Source organism: Macaca nemestrina, chromosome 9, assembly GCF_043159975.1.
Source record: "Macaca nemestrina isolate mMacNem1 chromosome 9, mMacNem.hap1, whole genome shotgun sequence".
Taxonomy (NCBI): domain Eukaryota; kingdom Metazoa; phylum Chordata; class Mammalia; order Primates; family Cercopithecidae; genus Macaca; species Macaca nemestrina.
This window is the reverse complement of record NC_092133.1, coordinates 64,534,468-64,554,958: the sequence shown is the minus strand read 5'-3', so window position 1 is coordinate 64,554,958 and position 20,491 is coordinate 64,534,468. Positions and strand designations below refer to the sequence as shown.

The 20,491-nt window shown below is 39.8% G+C and overlaps 3 protein-coding genes across 25 annotated transcripts in view; 2 read left to right on the top strand and 1 right to left on the bottom strand.

Moving 5' to 3' along the window:
• Positions 1-4,549, top strand: part of LOC105466120 (RUN and FYVE domain containing 2) — a 65,098-nt gene extending 60,549 nt beyond the window's left edge. For all 7 annotated transcript variants that reach the window (XM_011715077.3, XM_071069656.1, XM_071069658.1 and 4 more), the window contains 2 exons: positions 1,094-1,171; positions 1,263-4,549. In XM_011715077.3, coding sequence (XP_011713379.1) covers positions 1,094-1,171; positions 1,263-1,406 — 222 coding nt within the window. In that variant the 3' untranslated portion in view covers positions 1,407-4,549. The remainder of the gene's footprint in view (positions 1-1,093; positions 1,172-1,262) is intronic.
• A 113-nt stretch (positions 4,550-4,662) lies between these two features.
• LOC105466123 (heterogeneous nuclear ribonucleoprotein H3) lies at positions 4,663-15,502 on the bottom strand. 13 transcript variants are annotated; one of them, XM_011715091.3, is made up of 10 exons: positions 15,331-15,502; positions 10,368-10,502; positions 9,704-9,842; positions 9,054-9,193; positions 8,471-8,557; positions 8,141-8,256; positions 6,553-6,688; positions 6,190-6,285; positions 6,014-6,106; positions 4,663-5,885 (listed from the first exon to the last, which is right to left on the bottom strand). In XM_011715091.3, exons 2-10 carry the CDS (start codon positions 10,477-10,479, stop codon positions 5,809-5,811), a joined length of 996 nt encoding a protein of 331 aa, XP_011713393.1. In that variant the 5' UTR covers positions 10,480-10,502; positions 15,331-15,502; the 3' UTR covers positions 4,663-5,808. The 13 variants fall into 13 exon arrangements, with proteins under 13 accessions (XP_011713393.1, XP_011713394.1, XP_011713395.1 ...); XM_011715092.3 differs by having other exon boundaries at positions 15,350-15,502; XM_011715093.3 differs by lacking the exon at positions 15,331-15,502 and adding an exon at positions 14,463-14,600.
• Positions 14,645-20,491, top strand: part of LOC105466122 (phenazine biosynthesis like protein domain containing) — a 46,031-nt gene continuing 40,184 nt past the window's right edge. For 3 of the 5 annotated variants that reach the window (XM_011715082.3, XM_011715086.3, XM_011715081.3), the window contains exon 1: positions 15,561-15,689. The gene's annotated coding sequence lies outside the window, so the exon portion shown is untranslated. Of the gene's footprint in view, positions 14,782-15,560; positions 15,690-20,491 lie in introns of those variants that run through there. The other 2 variants (XM_011715084.2, XM_011715083.2) reach the window with 2 other exon arrangements.

Below are 20,491 nucleotides of genomic sequence, written 5' to 3'. Positions count from 1 at the left end.
AAATAGCCATGTAAAACTTAAGGTGAGGTCCTTTTTTTCCCCCACCTTTTTTCTGGAGACAGGGTCTGACTCTGTTGCTCAGGCTCGAGTGCAGTGGCACAATCATAGTTCACTGCAGCCTCAAACTCCTGGCCTTAGGCGATTCTCCCTTCTCAGCTTCCAGAGTAGCTGCAACTATAGGCTTATGCCACGCAGCCTGGTTAATGTTTTTGTAAAGATGGAGTCTGTGTTCCTCAGGGCAGTCTTCCCGGCCTCAAGCAATCCTCCTGCCTAGGCCTCCTGAAGAGGTCTTATAAATAATGAACTCCAATATCTGATTTCCCTAATTTCCTTCAAATTTTAGGGTCTTAAGGTATAAGTTATACATAATGCCAACCTATTGCATTTCACACAGTGAGAATTTATCTTTAAACATTGTTGGACTAGGATACCCCATTCTCCATGATGCGCTTATTTCACATCGCATGCCTGTATCAAAACATCCCATGTACCCCATAAATATGTAACTACTATGTACCCACAAACATTTAAAAAATAAAATGCTGTTGGAGTATTTTTAAGGTTCTTTTAATCTTTAAGTTTCTTTCCTGAAGAGAATTCCCATCAGTAACAGATTTTTACCTCTTTAAAGCATTTTTACATGTGTATATTCTAACATACACAATTGTATAGAAAGAGTAAAATGACCCATTGCCTATATTCAATATTTATCATGTGCAGTCCTGATTTTTCATTTTTTCAATTTTTATTTTTTAAGAGACAGACTCTATGTCGCCCAGCTTGGTCTCGAACTCTAGACCGCAAGCGATCCTCTCACCTCAGCCTCCCGAGTAGCTGGAATTACTGGTGTGAGCCATTGTCGCCTGGCTGCAATCTTGTTTTTATACTTAATCCACATCCCTGTCCCCCACCCAGAATATTTTGAGGCTAATACCATACATATTTTATCTACAAATATATACATCTCTCAAAGAAAATAACTTATTTTCCATTCTTCATATATCTATCCTATAAATAATGTTCTTGGGGGAAAAGTTTTCACATATAATTTTTAGCGTTACCAATTTGAGCATTAATATTTTCTTCCTACTAGGGACTGGTTTGGCTGAAAGACAAAGAAGCAACACATTGTAAACTTTGTGAAAAGGAATTCTCACTCTCTAAGAGAAAGGTAAGGGAGGTAGGAAGTGAGTCCCAAAATTTGGGGTGCAAAAATGCTTCTTATTAAAGTTTTTTTTTTTCCCCTCTGATTTATTTAATAGCACCACTGTAGAAACTGTGGGGAAATTTTCTGTAATGCCTGCTCTGACAACGAACTACCTTTGCCTTCTTCACCAAAACCAGTACGGGTTTGTGATTCCTGTCATGCATTGCTGATTCAGAGATGTTCATCTAACTTGCCCTGAGACTCCAGAACTAAATCCTTATGTATGAAATTACCTACAATGAATGTTATGATGTTGTATACAGAGGTAACCAGACAGCTCTTCTTAAGCGGCTTTCGGTCAGTATTTGGTACCAGTTTATCTTCTACATATTCAGATCATGGAAATTACAAGTTATATGATTATTTCCTTCCCCATTGTTATTCAAAATGAATTTTCAACACAGCATGCTTAAAAATCATGTAACTCATTAAAAGGCCAGATAGCAGAGTTAACACAACTTGCCTTATCTTGTAAAGGCCTTTTTAAAAATAAGGCTTCAGATTGTTTTTTTCTTCTGAATTCTGTCAATTTGGTGGTGCCTGCAATTCTCTTAATGCACTTTAAAGCTTCACAGTCCTGAGACTGGAAATGCATAAAACTTTTTAGAAGTATTAATATTCTAATTCAATAGATTTTCATTGTAAGATTTCAACTATATTTATTTGCCCATTCTTCTCCCCCTCTCCCATTGCTTCTTTTGCATTAGACAGGGCCAATATTTTGTCCTACAGAATTTCCTCTTGGTCCTTTTAAAAATCAGTTATTGTGCTTGCTGCTGATTTTCAGCTACAGTGGATTAAATTAAAAGAGGCATTATTTGGCCTCGGCCTCAACTTTTTTCCTTCTAATCTTGAAAGGAAGTTACATATAACCATCTTTCTTGTTTTTTATTTTTTTTTTTTAGACGGAGTCTCTGTTGCCCAGGCTAGAGTGAAGTGGCGAGATCTTGGCTCACTGCAACCTCTACCTCCTGGGTTCAAGTGATTCTCCTGCCTCAGCCTCCTGAGTAGCTGGGATTACAGGCACACACCACCACACCCGGCTGATTTATTTTTAGTAGAGATGGGGTTTCACCATGTTGGCCAGGCTGATGTTGAACTCTTGACCTCAAGTGATCCGCCCGCCTCAGCCTCCCACATATAACCATCTTTCTTTCCCTGATTTATAGATCTTCCCATATGCTGTTTCACTAAATTGCTATTTTTTAAGGGGTGACTCAGACCCCAATTCAAAGATGAAAACACAAATCCCTCCTCAGAAAAAAAAGTATGTAATAATAGGAGATATTACAGGCTCCTTATAAAGATCCTCTCCTCTAAGCATTAAAAGTGAGGAAAAAAATCAGAACTTTGCTTTGGTAATGTATTAGAGTTCGGTTCAAAAAATTTTGTATTAACATTTTCATTGGAGTAAATTTTAGGAAGCATCACATTGTAGTGGCCTACCTGTATACATCCACAGTAAAATTTCACCATGTCCATTGAGCACCTCTATGCCAAGGGCATTGAGATGATGAAATATATGTACTTGAGCTATTTCTTTTTTTTTCGAGATGGAGTTTCACTCTTGTTGTGTAGGTTGGAGTGCGATGGCACGATCTCCACCTCCCGGATTCAAGCAGTTCTCCTGCCTCAGCCTCCCAAGTAGCTGGGATTAGACATGTGCCACCATACCCAGCTAATTTTGTATTTTTGGTAGAAAAAGGGTTTCACCATGTTGGCCAGGCTGGTCTCGAACTCCTGACCTCAGGTGATCCACCTGCCTCGGCCTCCCAAAATACTGGGATTACAGGAATGAGCCACCACACCTGGCCAGTACACTTGACCTATTTCAAGCTGACTCAGTGAACACTAATCCAAGTTATATTGCTTATGGCATACCAAGAATTTAACTTGTATAAATTACCTTTGAATAGTCACATAAACACTATCACCATTCAGTATCCTATTTTTTACATTAATTTTTAACTGTGCACTTTAAGTTTGTGAGCCTATAAAAAATACATAGCAAATTTATGGATTAAGAGCATTGTATTTAGTGGTTAATCCTAGGTACCTCCCTGCCCACAAAGGAGTTGCTTATTAATACTGCAGGATCTCTTCCTCATGAATATATACTTCTTCTTTTTTTTTTTTTTTTTTTTTTGAGACGGAGTCTCGCTCTGTCGCCCAGGCTGGAGTGCAGTGGCGCTATCTCGGCTCACTGCAAGCTCCGCCTCCCGGGTTTACGCCATTCTCCTGCCTCAGCCTCCCGAGTAGCTGGGACTACAGGCGCCCGCCACCTCGCCCGGCTAATTTTTTTGTGTTTTTAGTAGAGACGGGGTTTCATTGTGTTAGCCAGGATGGTCTCGATCTCCTGACCTCGTGATCCGCCCGTCTCGGCCTCCCAAAGTGCTGGGATTACAGGCTTGAGCCACTGCGCCCGGCCATGAATATATACTTCTATCAAATTTAAAATTTTCTGAATAGCCTAAGTATACTTGAAGATCTATTTTCTCCAAAACCCGTAAATTTCCAGTCAGCTTTTAAGGTGTCAGATGTCACACAGATTTTTAGATGGTCTTTCTCGAATACTGATAGAAATGTCCTCAAGATAGAAATTATATTCTTGAACCATTTTATATTGATAGGTGGGATGGGCTAACATTTTTATGATTATTGAATAAGCATAAATGAAAATTTTCAAATAGGCTTTTTTATTACTGTGCTTAGAACAAATTTTTAAATGTGACTTAAGTTGCTTAAATTCCAAGGCTGATTTCATTCACCAAACCAAGATTTTTAGTCACCCTTTAAGTTTCTCACTTTTCAAAACTCATGTATCACCACTGACTTTTTTTTTTAGGCAGCTTTTATGACAGCAACTTGCTCCATGTAGTTTTGGCTTATTTAAAAACTATGCTAACTTTGGATTTTTTTGTTACAGAACTTTTAACAATCTGTATTTTGTGTTTGTGAACTCGTATTCGTTTTACATTTCAAAACAGACTTAACATACCATTCCCTCACCTAGCAGTACTACCACAATATTGCTATCAATCATGGTGCCAAGGAATTACAATTGTAATTCTTCTAACCTATGTTTAAAAAATAAAATGTGAATTTTATGAATTAAATAAAGATTTGGAAAATTAGCCTGCTTTAAAAGGGCAACTTTGGTGTCATTAATACTGTATATACTTTTACTGCTTATGTTAAGAGGGTAATCCTGGGAAAATAAAACACATGTAACTTTCAAAAAAGACAAGTGGTGTATGCCCTATTATTTAAATTGCTCATTAAAGGAAGTGGGTACAAGCATTAAGATGAATCATAGCTTCCATCAAGAGGCTCCACATATATAGGCTGCCCCGGGGCTCCCTCTCCTAAATCGTAGACATCGTATGTAGTACCTTCTACCAATCTGATTTTTGAATTAGTAACTGACACAAAGCATTCTAGGACAGACGCCATACTATTATTATCTCCCACATTGACATTTATTAATAACATTTCTGGCAAAAACAAGTAACAAGTTCAAGAACTGATTTCACATCAACAGGTTTCATTTTGATCCATTAGCCAATTTGGAAAAAAGCCATATTGATCAAAGGGATTAAAATTAAAAAGCACCTTTTCCTTGCTACATATAGATTCTTTAAACTAAAACTCCAAGCAGATATCAGATACAAAACCCAACTGCAGGATTGTTTTAATTGACTATGACATGGACTTGTTGCTTACATTTTTTAAAAGTCATCATTTATACAGTTATTTAAAAACCATATGCTCTATTGGGCAGAAAACTTAAAATACATTTGTGAGAATTATACTCCATAGTAAATACCTATGTACTTATACTGAATTCTTGTGTCACTGAGAACCTTAACCCTACTCTTAAGACATCTTGCAATAACCTGCAACTATCAATTTTTTGGAGACATTTTTGGTATTTCGGTCAAGTGCTGAAGGGATTTTACTCCAAAATCTAGGGCTAGAACAAACTTCCAACACTCCCATACCCAGGTAACATAATTATGAATATTCAGAAATCAATACCTCTTAGATCGTTTCAGAGCTATGCCTGATAAATGACATTTGAAAAATAATAATATAGAAATAATTAGCTGAATTTATACTCCTGAAGCCACTTCATCTTGAGGCTTTATATTTACAGTGTTGTCCAGGAGGAATTAAAGAAAAAAGTTACACTAATTATTTGTCAAGCTCTATTCCAGATGTCTGCTTAAGACTTGCAGTTTATGCGAAGGTGAACCATTATCTTCTAAAATTACACCACACTACGTCTTGTAGAACTAATAGTAAAATACATCAACCCAAATCTTATGAAGGCAGCACATCTTTAGGAGTAACTAGTATATAAAAAGTATCAACATCAGTGGTTTGAATATAAAAATTTATTTTTAAGTCAAAGTATGCAACAAATAAACCTACAGAAAACAGATTTTCCCATCACAATCTGTTGCTTTACCAAATAATATTTTGAAAACACATTCCTTCAGTCATTATAAAGTTCTTAAAATACAAAAGAAATTAAATCTGTAAGAAAGTCTAGTAGACCAGATGCTGTTGTCAAGACTTGTATGTTGGTGTTTTTGCTTTCAGTACATCCCACGCCATCCACCTCCACTCATGCCACCTTGCCCGTAGTAACCTCCACTGCCTCCACCACCACGGCCTTAAGAAAAAGATATTAAGAATCACTCAGCAGGAGGTATCTGTGCATAAAGTAATAAAAGTAATACCTGCACTTTAAAGTTTGCACTACATATGGGGACTAACACAAACTGAACTAGAGATACTCACCATAACCACCCAAGCCATCAGGAGTACCATATCCTCCACTGTAATTGTTTCCCATTCCCATTCTTCCAACTGATCCATAGCCTCCCTGATTATCTTTAAAAAAAAAAAAGAAAAGAAAAAAAATTGAGACTCATTGATAAGTAGCTAACCCTGCATATTTTAAAAACTTTACATACCCATTCCATCTCTTCCGTAGCCTCCCATTCCAGAACCTCCCATGCCAGAGCCGCCTCCAGGAGTAGAATTCAAGAAGAGTTCAATATATCGATGTTCTTTAAGAAAAAAAGAGTAACAGGGGAGAAAGGAATGATGGATCAAATTCATCAATACAAGCTTTCTAAAAAACATCAGTTAAGTAATATTAAACAAAGTATGCTTATCAATTACTAGTACAGCGATATATAAAGCCCACAAAAAGCCATTATAGAGGTCAAATGGTTTTAGATCCCAACAATTGCCAAGCATTGCCTACACATCTTAGAGCCTCTTACTTTGTAAATTCACGTCTAGGAAATAAGCGTGCCAAAGACATCACTTACGCATGTTATTTTTATCTTTAGACATGGCAGCTACTGCATCTTCATGTGTCACAAACTCTACATCTGCTTCTCCTGTGGCTCTGCCATCAGCTCCAATATCAATATGAACTCGTATTGGATTTAGTGGTGAGAAGAACTAAATAAAAGAAAACACCTGTTACTTTTCTATTGAGAATATTGAAAGTAAATTACCACATACTTTGATTTTTCCTCATCAATTAGGAAATTGCCCTGCCAGACTAATAACTTAAGTCAACTACAAAGGTTCTGTGAATATACAGAGTATACACTTAGGGATAATGTAAAGAATTTACTGCTTTTAAAATAAGGAGATAGGCGGGATACAGTGGCTCATGCCTGTAATCCCAGCTACTCAGAAGGCTGAGACAGAGAATCGCTTGAACCCGGGAGGAGGAGCCTGCAGTAAGCCAAGATCACGCCACTGCATTCCAGCCTTGGGGAGACAGAGTGGGAGACTCCGTCTCAAAAAAATACAGAGAGAGAGAGAGAGAGAGAAATGGGGATATCATGATTTGGAACCATGGGGTTTGAACAAACCTACTATTTAAAACTATATGAAATTGTTCCCCAAAAGGTATCATTTGGTTCTAATCACAAGGTAGCCAGGTTTTAAACTATCATTAAAAGCACTTGGAACTCAGGCCAATTGATTCCCAGTAAGATCTAGAGCAAACTATTGCATTTAAAGCCAGATAGTACTTTTGGCTTGAATGGCCATTGGGTCTCTAATGTAACTACTCAACAGGTAAAGGAATGGTGTGACCGGATTCAGCCCGTCAACTGAAGTTTGCTGACCTCCTAACAAATCTGAAACCAACCAGTTTCACATCAATGACAACAGCAGTATCTATTTGTTATTTTCAACTCCTCAGTTTCTAATCACTATCTAGCCTAGAAAGCCAAACCAAATCATTAATACTTATATATTCACTCTTTCAAAATCTAATACAGACCAGGCGTGGTGGCTCACGCCTATAATCCCAGCACTTTGGGAGGCTGGGGCAGGCAGATCACAAGGTCAGGAACAGCCTGATCAACATGGCAAAACCCCGTCTCTACTAAAAGTACAAAAAATCAACCAGGCACGGTGGAGTGTGCCTGTAATCCCAGCTACTCAGGAGGCTGAGGCAGGAGAATAACTTGAACCCGGGAGGCAGAGGTTGTAGTGAGCCGAGATCACGCCACTGCACTCTAGCCTGGGCGACAGAGCAAGACTCCGTCTCAAAAAAGAAAAGAAATGAAAACAAAAAATAAAACAAAAAAACAGTACAACAAAAGACACCAGCACAACATGGTATACAGTCATCACCATTCTATGCGGATCAGTCTTTCATTATATTCTTAACTGGACTTCATGAATGTAGCTTTTTACTTGCTTGAATCCTATTGTAGGTTAACACACAATGGATACAAAAATATCCATCAGTGATTAGAGTTAAAGGTAAATCTATTTTTATATTCAAGTGATTTTGGTATTAAGCTATAAACACGAGACCATTAAGAATGCTTAAAAATGTAGATACCAGGATAAGTATAAAACCACTAATAGTTATTAAAAATTACTCACATTAGCAATGTCATTTTCAGTTGCACGAAAAGGCAACCCTCTCATATGTACGAAATGACCACCATGAAAACCTGAACTTGCATCACCAGCTCCACCATAGCCATGTCCTCCCATACCTAGAAAACACAATTTGCCAAGATTATAAACTCTTACAGATCTAGGTAGGGAAGTATACATACATACTATACAAGGTATAAAGCTCTGTATAGGAATGCACTGAAATTTATCTGAATTACCTTTCTTATACAAGTTTCCTATATTACCACTGAGCTTGCAAAGCAAATACTAAAATTTACCTATGAATAAAAATGTCTTTAATATTTATTTTACCTCTTCCATCTCTCATTCTGTCATCAAAGCCATCATTCCCATAGCCGTAATTATTATAGCCACCATAGTCATCAAAACCTCCATAACCTGTGTAATTTAAGGAGAAATACATGACTACACACTTTCCAGAGATAAATTTTATAATCCAGTTTACAAAAACATTTTGTGGTAAACAGTATGTGTAACTTGATTGCAAGTTTGCAATTTCCAACTTAAAGTCTATGAAAAAAGCAGTCAACATGTGATGGAAATTTAAACTCTCAAAAGGTTAAGTTCAGACATGTAAATTAAATTTCATCCTTAAGCAAAAAAAGGTCAAAATACGCCAACATCTAAATTTTAATTTCTGTGTAAGTTTTCTAGGTGCCAATATGTGCATCAATCAAGTCCCACAGCTAGCCATGGGAATCCATATTTTCATGAACAGGTTTTAAAACCTAACAGGTACTGAAATTACTGCCATTTCTGTATTTCTTGACAAAGTGTCAGGAACATTAAGAAAATGACAACAGAACCTTTGTTCATTAGATACACATACCACCATCATATCCATCACCTCCTCGTCGCATTCTGTCATACATACTTCCACGCCCAGCTCCATAATAACCCCCTCTTCCTCCTATTGGTCTATCATATGGTCCCGGTCGCTGTCCCAGCAATCTTCTTGGTGGATCATAAAATCCTTTGATTTCACTCCTGCTACTTCTGAAGATCTCAATATACCTATTTAAAAATGTTTTAAGGTACAGGTTTCAGCATAAATGTATTAGTGTAAATTAGATACTGGGCAAAATGCAGTAAGTTTTTCTACATCTAGATACATAACCCAATTTAAATTGCCTAAATACACCGTAAGTTAACAGTTTAAACCTACAAACTTAGTTAAATATTTAAGTTTTACAAAGAAATTAGTCACTGAAAACAATTCATAAAGTATAAATATATTTTTACTTTGTCTCTTTTAGTAAATAGGTGTTTTAAAGGAAATAGGTGATTATACAAAAGCATTTATCAACAACATCCTACAGAGAAATGGAAACAATCTACTTTTAATTTAACTATTAGCATTAATTCCCCACCCAAATCTGTAGTTTCCAAGTTAAATTTAGATTAATTATCAATTCTTTTAAACTACCCCAGAAAAATGTTATGGCTACCCCCCCATTTAAGCAATAGTGACCCACAACCCCCAAAAATAAAAATTTAACACCATCCCAAACTCTCCATCCCCACCTGTGCCCTATTCTTTCCTTGTGTTTCCCCAGAGCATTTTCTGCTATCTCCTTTGAAGCAAACTGCACGAAGGCCTCCCCTGTGCTTCTCCCCTGGTAGTCCATCGTCAATGTTATCCCATTTGGCACGATTTCCAACCCTTTAACCCAAGGACAAATAACCCCATCAAGGGGAACAGTGTTAAAGGCTGAAACATTCCCATCTGAATCAAATATTTAAAACAAGTCTAAACAAAACAAAACAAAAAAGCTTAGTTTCCCATCACCCCATAAATACAAATGAAAGATTTTTTTCAAATAATACTGGATTAAATAAATCTTTTTTGCGACCAGTGTAAAAACACTGTGTAATTACACATACTCTAAAAGCCCACCTATATTACATGAAAAAAGGCTACAAATCGAATATATGCTCCATATACTAATTCACGGTTCATTTCATCACAATTCTCAAATATGTTACTGCACATTAATTAGGTTTTACATATTCTACACATTCTGTATTGAATATTAATTGGAGCATATTATTTTAATACATTAACCAAGACTATCATAGTTAAACTTCAAAGTTCCAAAATCAAAATGGGTTTTACAAATTAAAAACAGTGAAACAATACAAATATAAAATTACAATATTACTAAACTTTGACTAATACTAGAGGTACCTTGAAAGAACTGAACTATTTCCTCTTTGCTGCAACCAAATGGTAGTCCACGAAGTCGTACTGTCCCATCACTAGCGTCATTTGGACCATTATGTTTCATAACCCAATCCATCTCAATACCGTTTGATTTAAATGCTATAAAAAATAAACAAGCACATAGAGCAGTCAATCAAAACATACTCTTGTCAAGAGGTAATGAAGAAACACCTCTCAGAGGTGCCACAAGAGGAAATGTAACATGGCGCCAACTCCCGTGACAATGCCATGACAAAACTGTAGACCACCTTTCATATTTTGGGGTAGGGAAAAAGCAATGAGACCTGAGCCCTCCTACGGAAAAGTACTGAATTTCTTAGTATCAATATTATGTATTGCCTAATTTTAAGAAAACTTGCATAATTCTACTACCAGAGTCTTCAAACTATTTGACTGTGTCTCCTGAATGCCAACTCTAGCCTTTCCTTATCTCTCAACTTTTGATTCACCACTTTTCAGGTTTTTATTCACCTGATTATTCAAATTCTTTAAAACTTATTCAGAAGTTGCATATAATACCAGTATCCACTAACATCAAAAACCTAAGTAAAAAATGCAATGAGTACTGACTCATGTTGGAAAAACATCACATAAGTCTAACCCTTTTAAATGCACTACAATTTTGAACACATCAAACTGTCTTTGAAGGGCCAACACTCTCACCTCTATTTTAGCCAAATCTAGTTTAAACTCACCAAGAGTAAGATTATAAAATGACTGAATTAGATTAAAACTGAGGTCAAAGGCTGCTCAAAAGTGAATGCCTTCCAACAGTACCTGTGTTTTTGAAGCCACTGGACAGTGTATAGAAACCAGTTTACTCAGCTTTTTAATCAAATAGATTTAAACACAAACTTTAAAAAATACATAATATACTTTTTAATAAAGCATAAAAGGTACATCTAGAAGCCCCCCTTCCCCTCCTAAATGACTTCAGTTCCCAGTTCCCTTCCCCAGAGGCAACCATCCTTCCGTTTAAAATTACATAGTATTTACAAAAGAGGCGAATGCAGAAGTCCTTCAGCTGCAGAAACTTACCAGAACCTTACAAATTTCACTATGCAGCTGTAGGAATCCTACTCACCTGAGTATTTCAAACCTTTCCCTCACCACCTCCTCCCCTGTAAACAAAACAATTTGTTCATTTGATTCCTTTATGTTTGAAGATCATATTTCGTATCAACAGCATTCACTAATGCTTAATTTCATGTCATCTATTTGTTGGTGCAACTCTTAGGGGTGGCATCTGCAAAGGGTAAAGTTTTTTTTTCCTAGAATTCATGCATTTAAAATATGCACACAAATAAATAGTATGAATCCCTATTCTGCCGTTCACTGGTTACCTAAACCACTTAACCTCTGAGCCTCTTCAATTGTAAACTATAGCAGTGGTATCTATACCTCACTGCACTCTTCAAGTGCTTGGTCTGCCTCATGTTAAGCATTTACTGATGGCAACTGTTACTGGATTTTAAGGGGCCCTGCAAAAGCCAACAAGATATACCATACACAAAATATGTGAACCTTAAAGGACAGAAAACAATTCAAACCTCGAAGAGAACTGAGAATTGTTAAAAATTTTATTTCCCAAAGCCAGCGAAGGCTTTTAAAAGTTTAATACTGAAGAGTAGCTCTGAGAGGAGGAGGCCCCAACCCAGTTTGAAAAAAAAAAGTTCAGAGATGTTTTGAAAACGCCTAGCGTTTTATTTTTTTTAAATAGCACAAACTTAAAAAATAAGTGTTTCCCATAAAGGGTGATTTACACATAACGGAAAAAGTGGTACAGATCTACCCTCACTGGTTCATGAAAAATTTAAGAACTCTGCAAATTCAACCTTAATCTGTTGTGAAAGGATCTTAGTAGTTTGCATTTAAGGAGCAAATGCTTAAAAAAAAAAAAAAAGAAAAAAAGAAAAAATTACTTTACTCATAAATCTTACCAATTCACAAGAAAAAAATACCAGCAAGCCAATTGGATTTTTGGATCGGTCTGTACCAATTATAAGACCCAATGAAAACAAAAAAGTGTTATCGATGTTATCTATAATAAACACTAAACTGTTAACACAACTTTTAATTGCGTAAAACCCAACCAAATTCAAATTCGGAACACTTAATCTATTTTACAGGGTGACCCTGTATGCAAAGCACATACAATAATGAGAGCCTCACTCTACCAACCCCTGCAAAACTAAAAATCCTACCTACAAAACAAAAACAAGAAAAACTCTAAGGGCACAGGAAGAAGCAATCTGCTCTAATAAAGCTGTCAGAAACTACTTAAAACACTTTACTAATTATTCAGGATAATCCACCTCAACCTTTCTTTGCAACAATGTCATGGCTAATCACTACTCTGCTTTAAGAATTCTAGGTGCTAGTAACAATAAAATATACCACAGTTAAAATATGAGGATGGCTTTGGTCAGTTTTATGAGACTTTAAATATAATTTTTTAAACATTACACCAAGTGAAACAAGCCAGTCACAAAAGACTACATATTGTGTAACTCCATTTGTATTCATGATTGTCTGAGGCTTGACGGGAGGGAGAATGCCAGCAAGGGGAATGACCAGTAAAGGGTATTGGTATCTTTTTGGAGTGACAAAAATGTTATAAAATTAAATTGTAGTGACGGTCACACAACGCTGTCAATGTACTAAAATCCACTAAAATGTACATTTAAAATTGGTGAAGTTTATGGTATGTGAATTATATACCGAAGTCATTAAAGAAAAAACATCCACTAGAGAACAAATGAAATAGAGAATCCTCTTAACACGGAGGCACAGCCTATCTTCTGAAGTAATGCATAAACGACTTTATGCATCAATAAATAACTTTCTAAATGGCAGCCCAGTGGTCAAGAAATGAGAATGAATTTTATTTTTTGGAAAAAGTGCTGATGATCTAAGTTTAACAGAAAATGTACATCATTCCTTCCCAATGGGCTTGCTCTTTAAAAAAACAAAAACACTAGACACGCCCCTAACAGCTTAAGGAGGTACGGTCTCTAAAATGTTAGTTTACTATGAACCATGTTTTTATCTACTGCAATTTAGTCAGTTGTTTACCAATACAACGAAATCAAAGATAACATTATTTTAAAAAGACAGTAAGATGGACTTCCAGATAATGGCACAACTGAAAAAGAGGACAGAAAAAAGGTGTGTGTGTGTAGTCCAATCCAATTAGTAAAGCTATTTGTTACAGCATATATAACTTTATAGGACAGTCTGGACTATCTTTTCAAAGGGCCACTCAAAGCTACTGTTTCAAGGTAAGATTTTCGTAAACTTTTCCTTGGCAATCTTGACAAAGCATCACTGAACATCTTCAACAATAGTAAGTTTTTGTTTTTAGAGCTGGAAAAGTAGGTAACAATATTCTTAAAAAGTTTTACACGAATTATCAGAAATTCTTCCTCTCCGGCCTTTCCCGTCCCTTTTGCACTGTGTCTTCAATGAAAATTACGGATCCTGTTCTCAGGACCCTCATCCGAATCACACCACCACCACGTGACTGGGTTTACAATTTGTTTTTCTGTTTAATAGGCTTATTCCCTTGTTTAAAATACGATTACAGTGTATTATACTCCTACATTAAAAAAAAAAAAAAGGCCTAGACACCAAAAGAAAATAAGCCATAACCGTATTTTGAAGTATTTTACTTCTAGAGCCTTAATGCCAAGAAAAAAAAAACTGCACAAAATACAACTCTTGGAAGATTTAATATCGAAAGGAACTCAATTCCCATACATACACATCTACCATCACTGGGTTGTTTTAACTGTTTCCCAAAAGTGAAACTTAAAAACAAAGTCTAATATAGATGCCAAACTACGCAAAACAATTGCTACATCACCCACCCCCACCCCCAAAGTTCAAAAAGCAACAATCACAGTTCACTGGGCTCAGACGACCTACTTGAAACATGCCCATTTCACATTCCTATTTGATAAATCACCCACTTTTCTGCTTACAAAATCACCCCCGAAGTCCTTATTAACGTTTAAACATGAAAAAAAAAAAAAAACCCTTTGGAAAATCAGTACGTACTCTTTTCGAAGTTCCAAATCTGGAATATAAGGGCCGGCTAAGCGTCCTTTATTCCTCCCAGGAGACTTTCCGTTTATCTAGCTGCCCTAGAGACCAGAGAGCTAGGGAGAGTACGCCCCTTCCCCCACCCCCCAGCAGCCAAGCCTGGCTTAAAACCCTTCGCCACCGGGCGGCGGAATTACAAAGGAGGCCGTCTGCCTCCTTTGTCCTGGATTTGAGAGTTGAGCACCTTCGTCGCCATTGGCTTTCCTCCCCCAGCTCCAGCCTCTCTCATCTTAGGAATCTGCGTCAGAAGTCACTCGCAGTCCCGTCAGCCCAGGTAGCCCTGCCGAGACTGCGGAGGAAGGGAGGCCACGGTGGGAGGCCAGGCCCATCCGGCGCCATTTCCATCGGGAGCGCGCCCGGCAACCCCGATCCTCCCTCCACCCAACTGCCCGGTCTTTCCCTGCTCGCTTCACTACCCACCCTCATCCCTTCCAGGGAGCTTTGACCACCCCCTCCCCTGGCCTTCTGAATCAGTTTTCGGAAGCTGGGAGACAAAAAGTAAAAAGAGCGGGGAAGGGCGGGAAGCCCAGGTGGCCGCGCCACTGTACCCAAAATGGCGGAGGCCAAGCCAGCAGGGAAAGGGGGAAATGCTGGATGTCCCCTACTTCGGGCCTCGGCGTCGTCCACTGAGTTCCACCTGAGCAAGTCCTCCCATCGGCAGGCTGCCCTCCTTGAAGTGGGAGATGGTCCGGGAGGCGCAACCCCGCCGCTTCCAAGCGGCGGCCTCCGAGCGGCGACCACCGCACTACCCCCCAACCCAGCCCCTCCCGGCCTCTTTCGTCCTTCTCCCGACTCCGCTCTCGAAACCACCAGCCCAACCTACCCCCTTTTACTTCAGATACCCTGTCAGGCGATAGTTACGCCGACTCTGCGCTCGCGGGGTCCAGTCGAGAGAAGGGAGAAATCGTTTGCCTCGTGTAGCGCTCACCACAACGGTTCTCCCAACCGTCTCCAGCGGTGACAACCGCTTAGGGAGCTGCGCAGCACAGCAACTGGCTTGGGGGGATGGGAGGGAGCGAGCAAGAAGTGGGGGGCGGAGCGAGAACTGCGAAGGCGGCCGGCCCCACTCTCGCGAGACGGGAAAGTCAGGTTCGCCTTGCGCTGGCAGCACGAAACGCGCCTGCGCGGTGGTGGGCTGCCCAGCTGTTGGGGGCGAGGTAGACAGAGCAGAGGCTGGTCCAGGTAAAGAGCTGTCGTGTGTGCAGTCTTTCTTGCTTACGGTAGAACCATCCAGTTTTCAGGGCATACCATTCTGCCGCCTCGGGGCGATGGCAATGAAAGTTCTGCCAGTGTGTAGAAGGAACTGTGCTGTCGCGGTCTGGAGAAGTTCTCCAGTGATCTGCCCCCACCGTGAACAAATTCCGTGAGGGCCTTGCCCTTGCTCGGCATCGACGGCGCGGAAAGGGCGCCACGTGGTTCGGCCGGCAGACGCGGGGCGGATTTTCTGGTCCACCATGTTTGCATTGTGCAGTGAAAAATAGAAGTGTTTCTGGGCCGCGAAGATGAAAACGTCCACCGAGGCCGATTTCGGCTCTCGGGCTGGGTGTCCGCCTCCTTCTGGCCCGGAGCTGCTGGCCGTCCCCCAGCGCGCTTCGTCCCGGTGCGCCACGCGGGACCCGGGTTTCTTGGGTGAATTCCTGTACACGTTTCCGTTCTCTCTGCAAATCCTTCCTCTCTTTCTCCTCTGGCCTTCGCATTTTCATCTCTCCCGCCGTCAGTGCCTCGGGGACTGATTAGCCTGTGGAGGCCGACGTTGGGTTGTTTTCTATAGTTTTGCGTTGTTGAAAATTGCGCTTCCAGGTGACACCTAATAAGTACATTTTGGTTTTGCAGTCATGCCACTAAGGTTCTTAATGACACATTATGGCCTTTTTTTTAAGTTCCAAAAAAGGCCGGCCGCCGTGGCTCACGCCTTTGAGAGGCCGAGGCGGGAGGATCGCTTGAGCCTAAGGGTTGGAGACCAGCCTGGGCAACATAGTGAGGCGCTGTCTCTACAAAAAATACAAAGATTAGCTGGGCGTGATGGCAGCGCACGGGAGTAGATGGGACTCCCGAGTAGTCCCAGCTACTCGGGAGGCTGGGCAAGAGGATGGTTTGTGCCCTGGAGGTTGAGGCTGCAGTGAGTCGTGATTGCACCAGTGCGCTCCAGCCTGGGCGACCTTGTCTCAAAAACAACAACAACAAAAAAACCCCGAATTTCTGCGCGAAGAGTTAAGGGGAAGCCTGGGAAAGAGATCAGTGCAAGTTCATCCTGGCTAACACGGTGAAATCCTGTCTCTACTAAAAAAAAAAAAAAAAAAAAAATTAGCCGAGCGTAGGTGGCTTGCCCCTGTAGTCTCAGCTACTCAGGAGGCTGAGGCAGGAGAATGGAGTGGACCCAGGAGGTGGAGCTTGTAGTGAGCCGAGATCGCACCACTGCACTCCAGCCTTGGTGACCGAGCGAGACTCCGTCCCACACCCTCCCACACACAAAAAAAATCAGTGCAAGTTCCAGTGCAAAGCGTCAGGAAGATGGCATAATGTTAGAAATGTGGGTGAGGCTAGATTGTAGATAGTCTTCAATGTCTGGCCAAAAGACTTTGAACTTTGTGGTACAGACATTGGGAAGTCTGTTGGAGGTAGGGTGAGAGGTGTTAGCAACGTAGGAGGATGTATAATTTTTTCTCCCATGAGATCTGCGGTGTGTAGGATGTAAGACATTTTAAGGCTTTAATTCATCCTCAAACCTGCCTAAGACGAGTGTGGGGCAGTAAGAACATGGTGCTCACATACCCACAATGGCCCACTCCCTAAAAGTACTGAGTGGAAGGCAGAAAGGACAGTGTTATCACAAAAGAGATGGAAAACCAAACAAGGATGCTGTGATAACAATGGCTCATATTTATTTTTCAGGGTTGTAAAGAGTCAGCAAATTGAGTATAGTGTGTAGCATAACCTACACACTGTACTCTTACAACCCTGAAAAATAAGTATCTTCATTTTATAGATGAAGTGCCTAAGTCCTAGAGAAGTGAAAATAGTTGCCCAAGGTCACACAGTTGAGTGGTAGAGCTAGAATTGGAGCCCATATGGTTTTACCCAAGGGCCAGGGTCTTAAAACACTATGAACCTTCGTGAGGTTACAAATATCTATAACTTAAGGAAACAGACATCGTTTTTGGAAAATTGAGGTTATGTCACCTAATTAACACTGGAGTTACCATTTCAGGAGACCTGTGGTTACTAGCTTATTGGCTGGAGACTTTTTGAACAGGCCTGAAACTTTATAGTCCCATTATCACTGACACTGTGAGTCCCAACCCCTCTCCCTCCTTTTAAAAAAATAATTGCTGTATTAATAAGACTCTAAGCTCCCACAATTCTGATGGAGTTCTTCCCTTGGTCCTCCTGGGTTCAAGTTACATGGCTATTTTTATCCTTTCGGTCTTTCAAACTGATTTGGTAGATGGAATTCTGTAATCTCCTTCACTCCTTGCTTGAATTCTATTTGTTTTACTGCCTGACTGAATTTGGCATTCCTGCCGCATATTTTGTGTGGTTATGGGTCACAATCTGAAAATCATTCTAATGACATGAATGATTTTTCACTACCAAACTGCTGCTTGCTTGCTTGCTTGCCATAGTTTCTTTGGATTACGCACTCTTTGCCAATGTGCATGCTCAGGAAGGACTTGAAATTGGTTTACACATTCCCTTTGCCTTTTTATTGTTACAGTAGGAAGTTTTGAGTTAAAAAATACACTATATAGGCTGGGTGTGGTGGCTCATGCCTGTAATCCCAGCACTTTGGGAGGCTGAGGCAGGTGGATCACGTGAGGTCAGGAGTTTGAGACCAACCTGACCAACATAGTGAAACTCTGTCTCTACTAAAACTACAAAAATTAGCTGGGCATGGTGGCACATGCCTATAATCTCAGCTACTTGGGAGACTGAGGCACAAGAATTGCTTGAACCTGGTGGGGCAGAGGTTGCAGTGAGCCGAGATCGTGCCACTGCACTCCAGCCTGGGTGACAGAACGAGTCTCCGTCTCAAAACAAAAAACAAAATGCTATATAGGCATAAATGTACATTTTATTTGGCTTCCTACTTTACTACTTCTCTTAAAACAACAACAACAACAACAAAATCTTGTCAACTATTCCCATTTGCAAGTTGTATCCTGTAAATAAGGCTTGGTGAGACTGGCTCACCACTGCTCCAGTGATCCCTACAGAATTGTTTCCAGACCTATCTCTGTGGGATTGTTTCCATAGAGATGGTTAGAACCAAGGACTCCCAGCTGCTTTTGGGACTTTCTTTGTCTTCCTTTCCATCATTCCAGTGCTTTCCTGTTAGCATAGAGATCAGAGGGACCCTGGAGAGGATCTTGTTAGAGACCATAATGAGAGAAAAGATGAAAAAGGAAAAGGAAATAGAAGTACCCATGCGACCCAGAGGAAAACAAGACAACGAACACGTGATCATGTGTTACACTATCAGGTTGAAGAGGAGAGGAAAATTCTGTGCAGAGCCTGAGAGAAAAAAAGAAAGAGAAATGGAAAGAGATTACACCCTTGGGGGGGAGGGAAGGCACATAAACGAAAATTTGGTTAAGATATTTGTTCACATATCCCCAATGGCATTGTAAAGTACCATAAAAACTGGATTATCATAATCTTTTGCCTATATGAAAAGCAAATAAGCTAAAAAATGTAACAAAATCCACTAAATCTCATCTAATTAAGGTAGTTAATACCTTTTAAACACTAAGTTTGTGTAAGACTGTGAAATGCTTATTCTTTGGTTTACATCCTATATCTATTGTCTTTAGAAAACACTGATCTCCTTTACTATGGTTCAACATTGTTTCTCAAGACAAGGCTGAATTACACAGTTTATATTCTTGATATTTTTTTGTTTCTCTGAGTCACCTAAGTGTTCTTTGTGAATCTGGCAACCAAAAGACCTATTCAATCTTAATAATTATACTAAGTAAACAAATGAAAACTCAAAAGGAAGAAAGCACCTAAACACATTTTTTCTCTAATTTTTGAAAATAAACATTCTTTTTGTTCCAGTGAATTGCTGTGAAGGCTAGGGGAAGCGGCTTAAAAAGATAGCTACTTAAATAATTGAAATCAAATTATTATACTGCTTTTCATATGTCATAAGCACATTAATAACTTCGAAAATACAGCATTGATAATACGGTAATAGACCATTTCCCCCAACATGATTTTTTTTTTTTTTTTGAGGTGGAATCTTGCTCTGTCGCCCAGGCTGGAGTACAGTGGCATGATCTCGGCTCCCTGCAACCTCCGCCTCCTGGGTTCAAGCAATTCTTCTGCCTCAGCCTCCTGAGTAGCTGGGATTACAAGCATGCGTGACCACGCCCAGCTAATATTTGTATGTTTAGTAGAGATGGGGTTTCACCATGTTGGTCAGGCTGGTCTTGAACTCTTGACCTCGTGATCCACCTGCCTCAGCCTCCCCAAAATGCTGGGATTACAGGCGTGAGCCAGAGCGCCCGGCCCCAACCAGATTTTAAGCTTCTTGGTGGTAGATAAAAATATAGCTCTTGTTATTCATATACCTATGTTTTTCAGTCTACAGACAATAACGATGGTCACACTGGGGGCAGTAAGTAATTCATTTTCACTGCAGTCTTGCAAAGTTATTGTTTCATGGACCAAGAAATGAAAAAACCAGGAGATAAAGTAATGTTTCAAAGTTTACCAAAAAAGTAAATGGCAAAACTTAGACTTGACTTCGTAATCAGGGAGTCCCAGTTCTGACACTAGCTACCAGTGAATTGATTCTGAACCAGTTAACTTTTCTGAACCCCAGTTTTTTTTTTTTGTTTTTTGAGGTGGAGTCTTGCTCTGTTGCCAGTGGCGCGATCTCGGCTTACTGCAACTCTCGACTCCCTGGTTCAAGCGATTCTCTTGCCTCAGCCTCCCGAGTAGCTGGGATTACAGGCATGTGCCACCACACCCAGCTAATT

Coding starts and splice junctions, on each gene's coding strand:
- LOC105466123 (XM_011715087.3), bottom strand. CDS start 10,479: ATGGATTGGGTTATGAAACATAATGGTCCAAATGACGCTAGTGATGGG. Junction 9,843..10,367: donor AATAGTTCAGTTCTTTCAAG/GTACCTCTAGTA, acceptor CTTGGGTTAAAG/GGTTGGAAATCGTGCCAAAT. Junction 6,286..6,552: donor TAAAGATAAAAATAACATGC/GTAAGTGATGTC, acceptor TTTTTCTTAAAG/AACATCGATATATTGAACTC.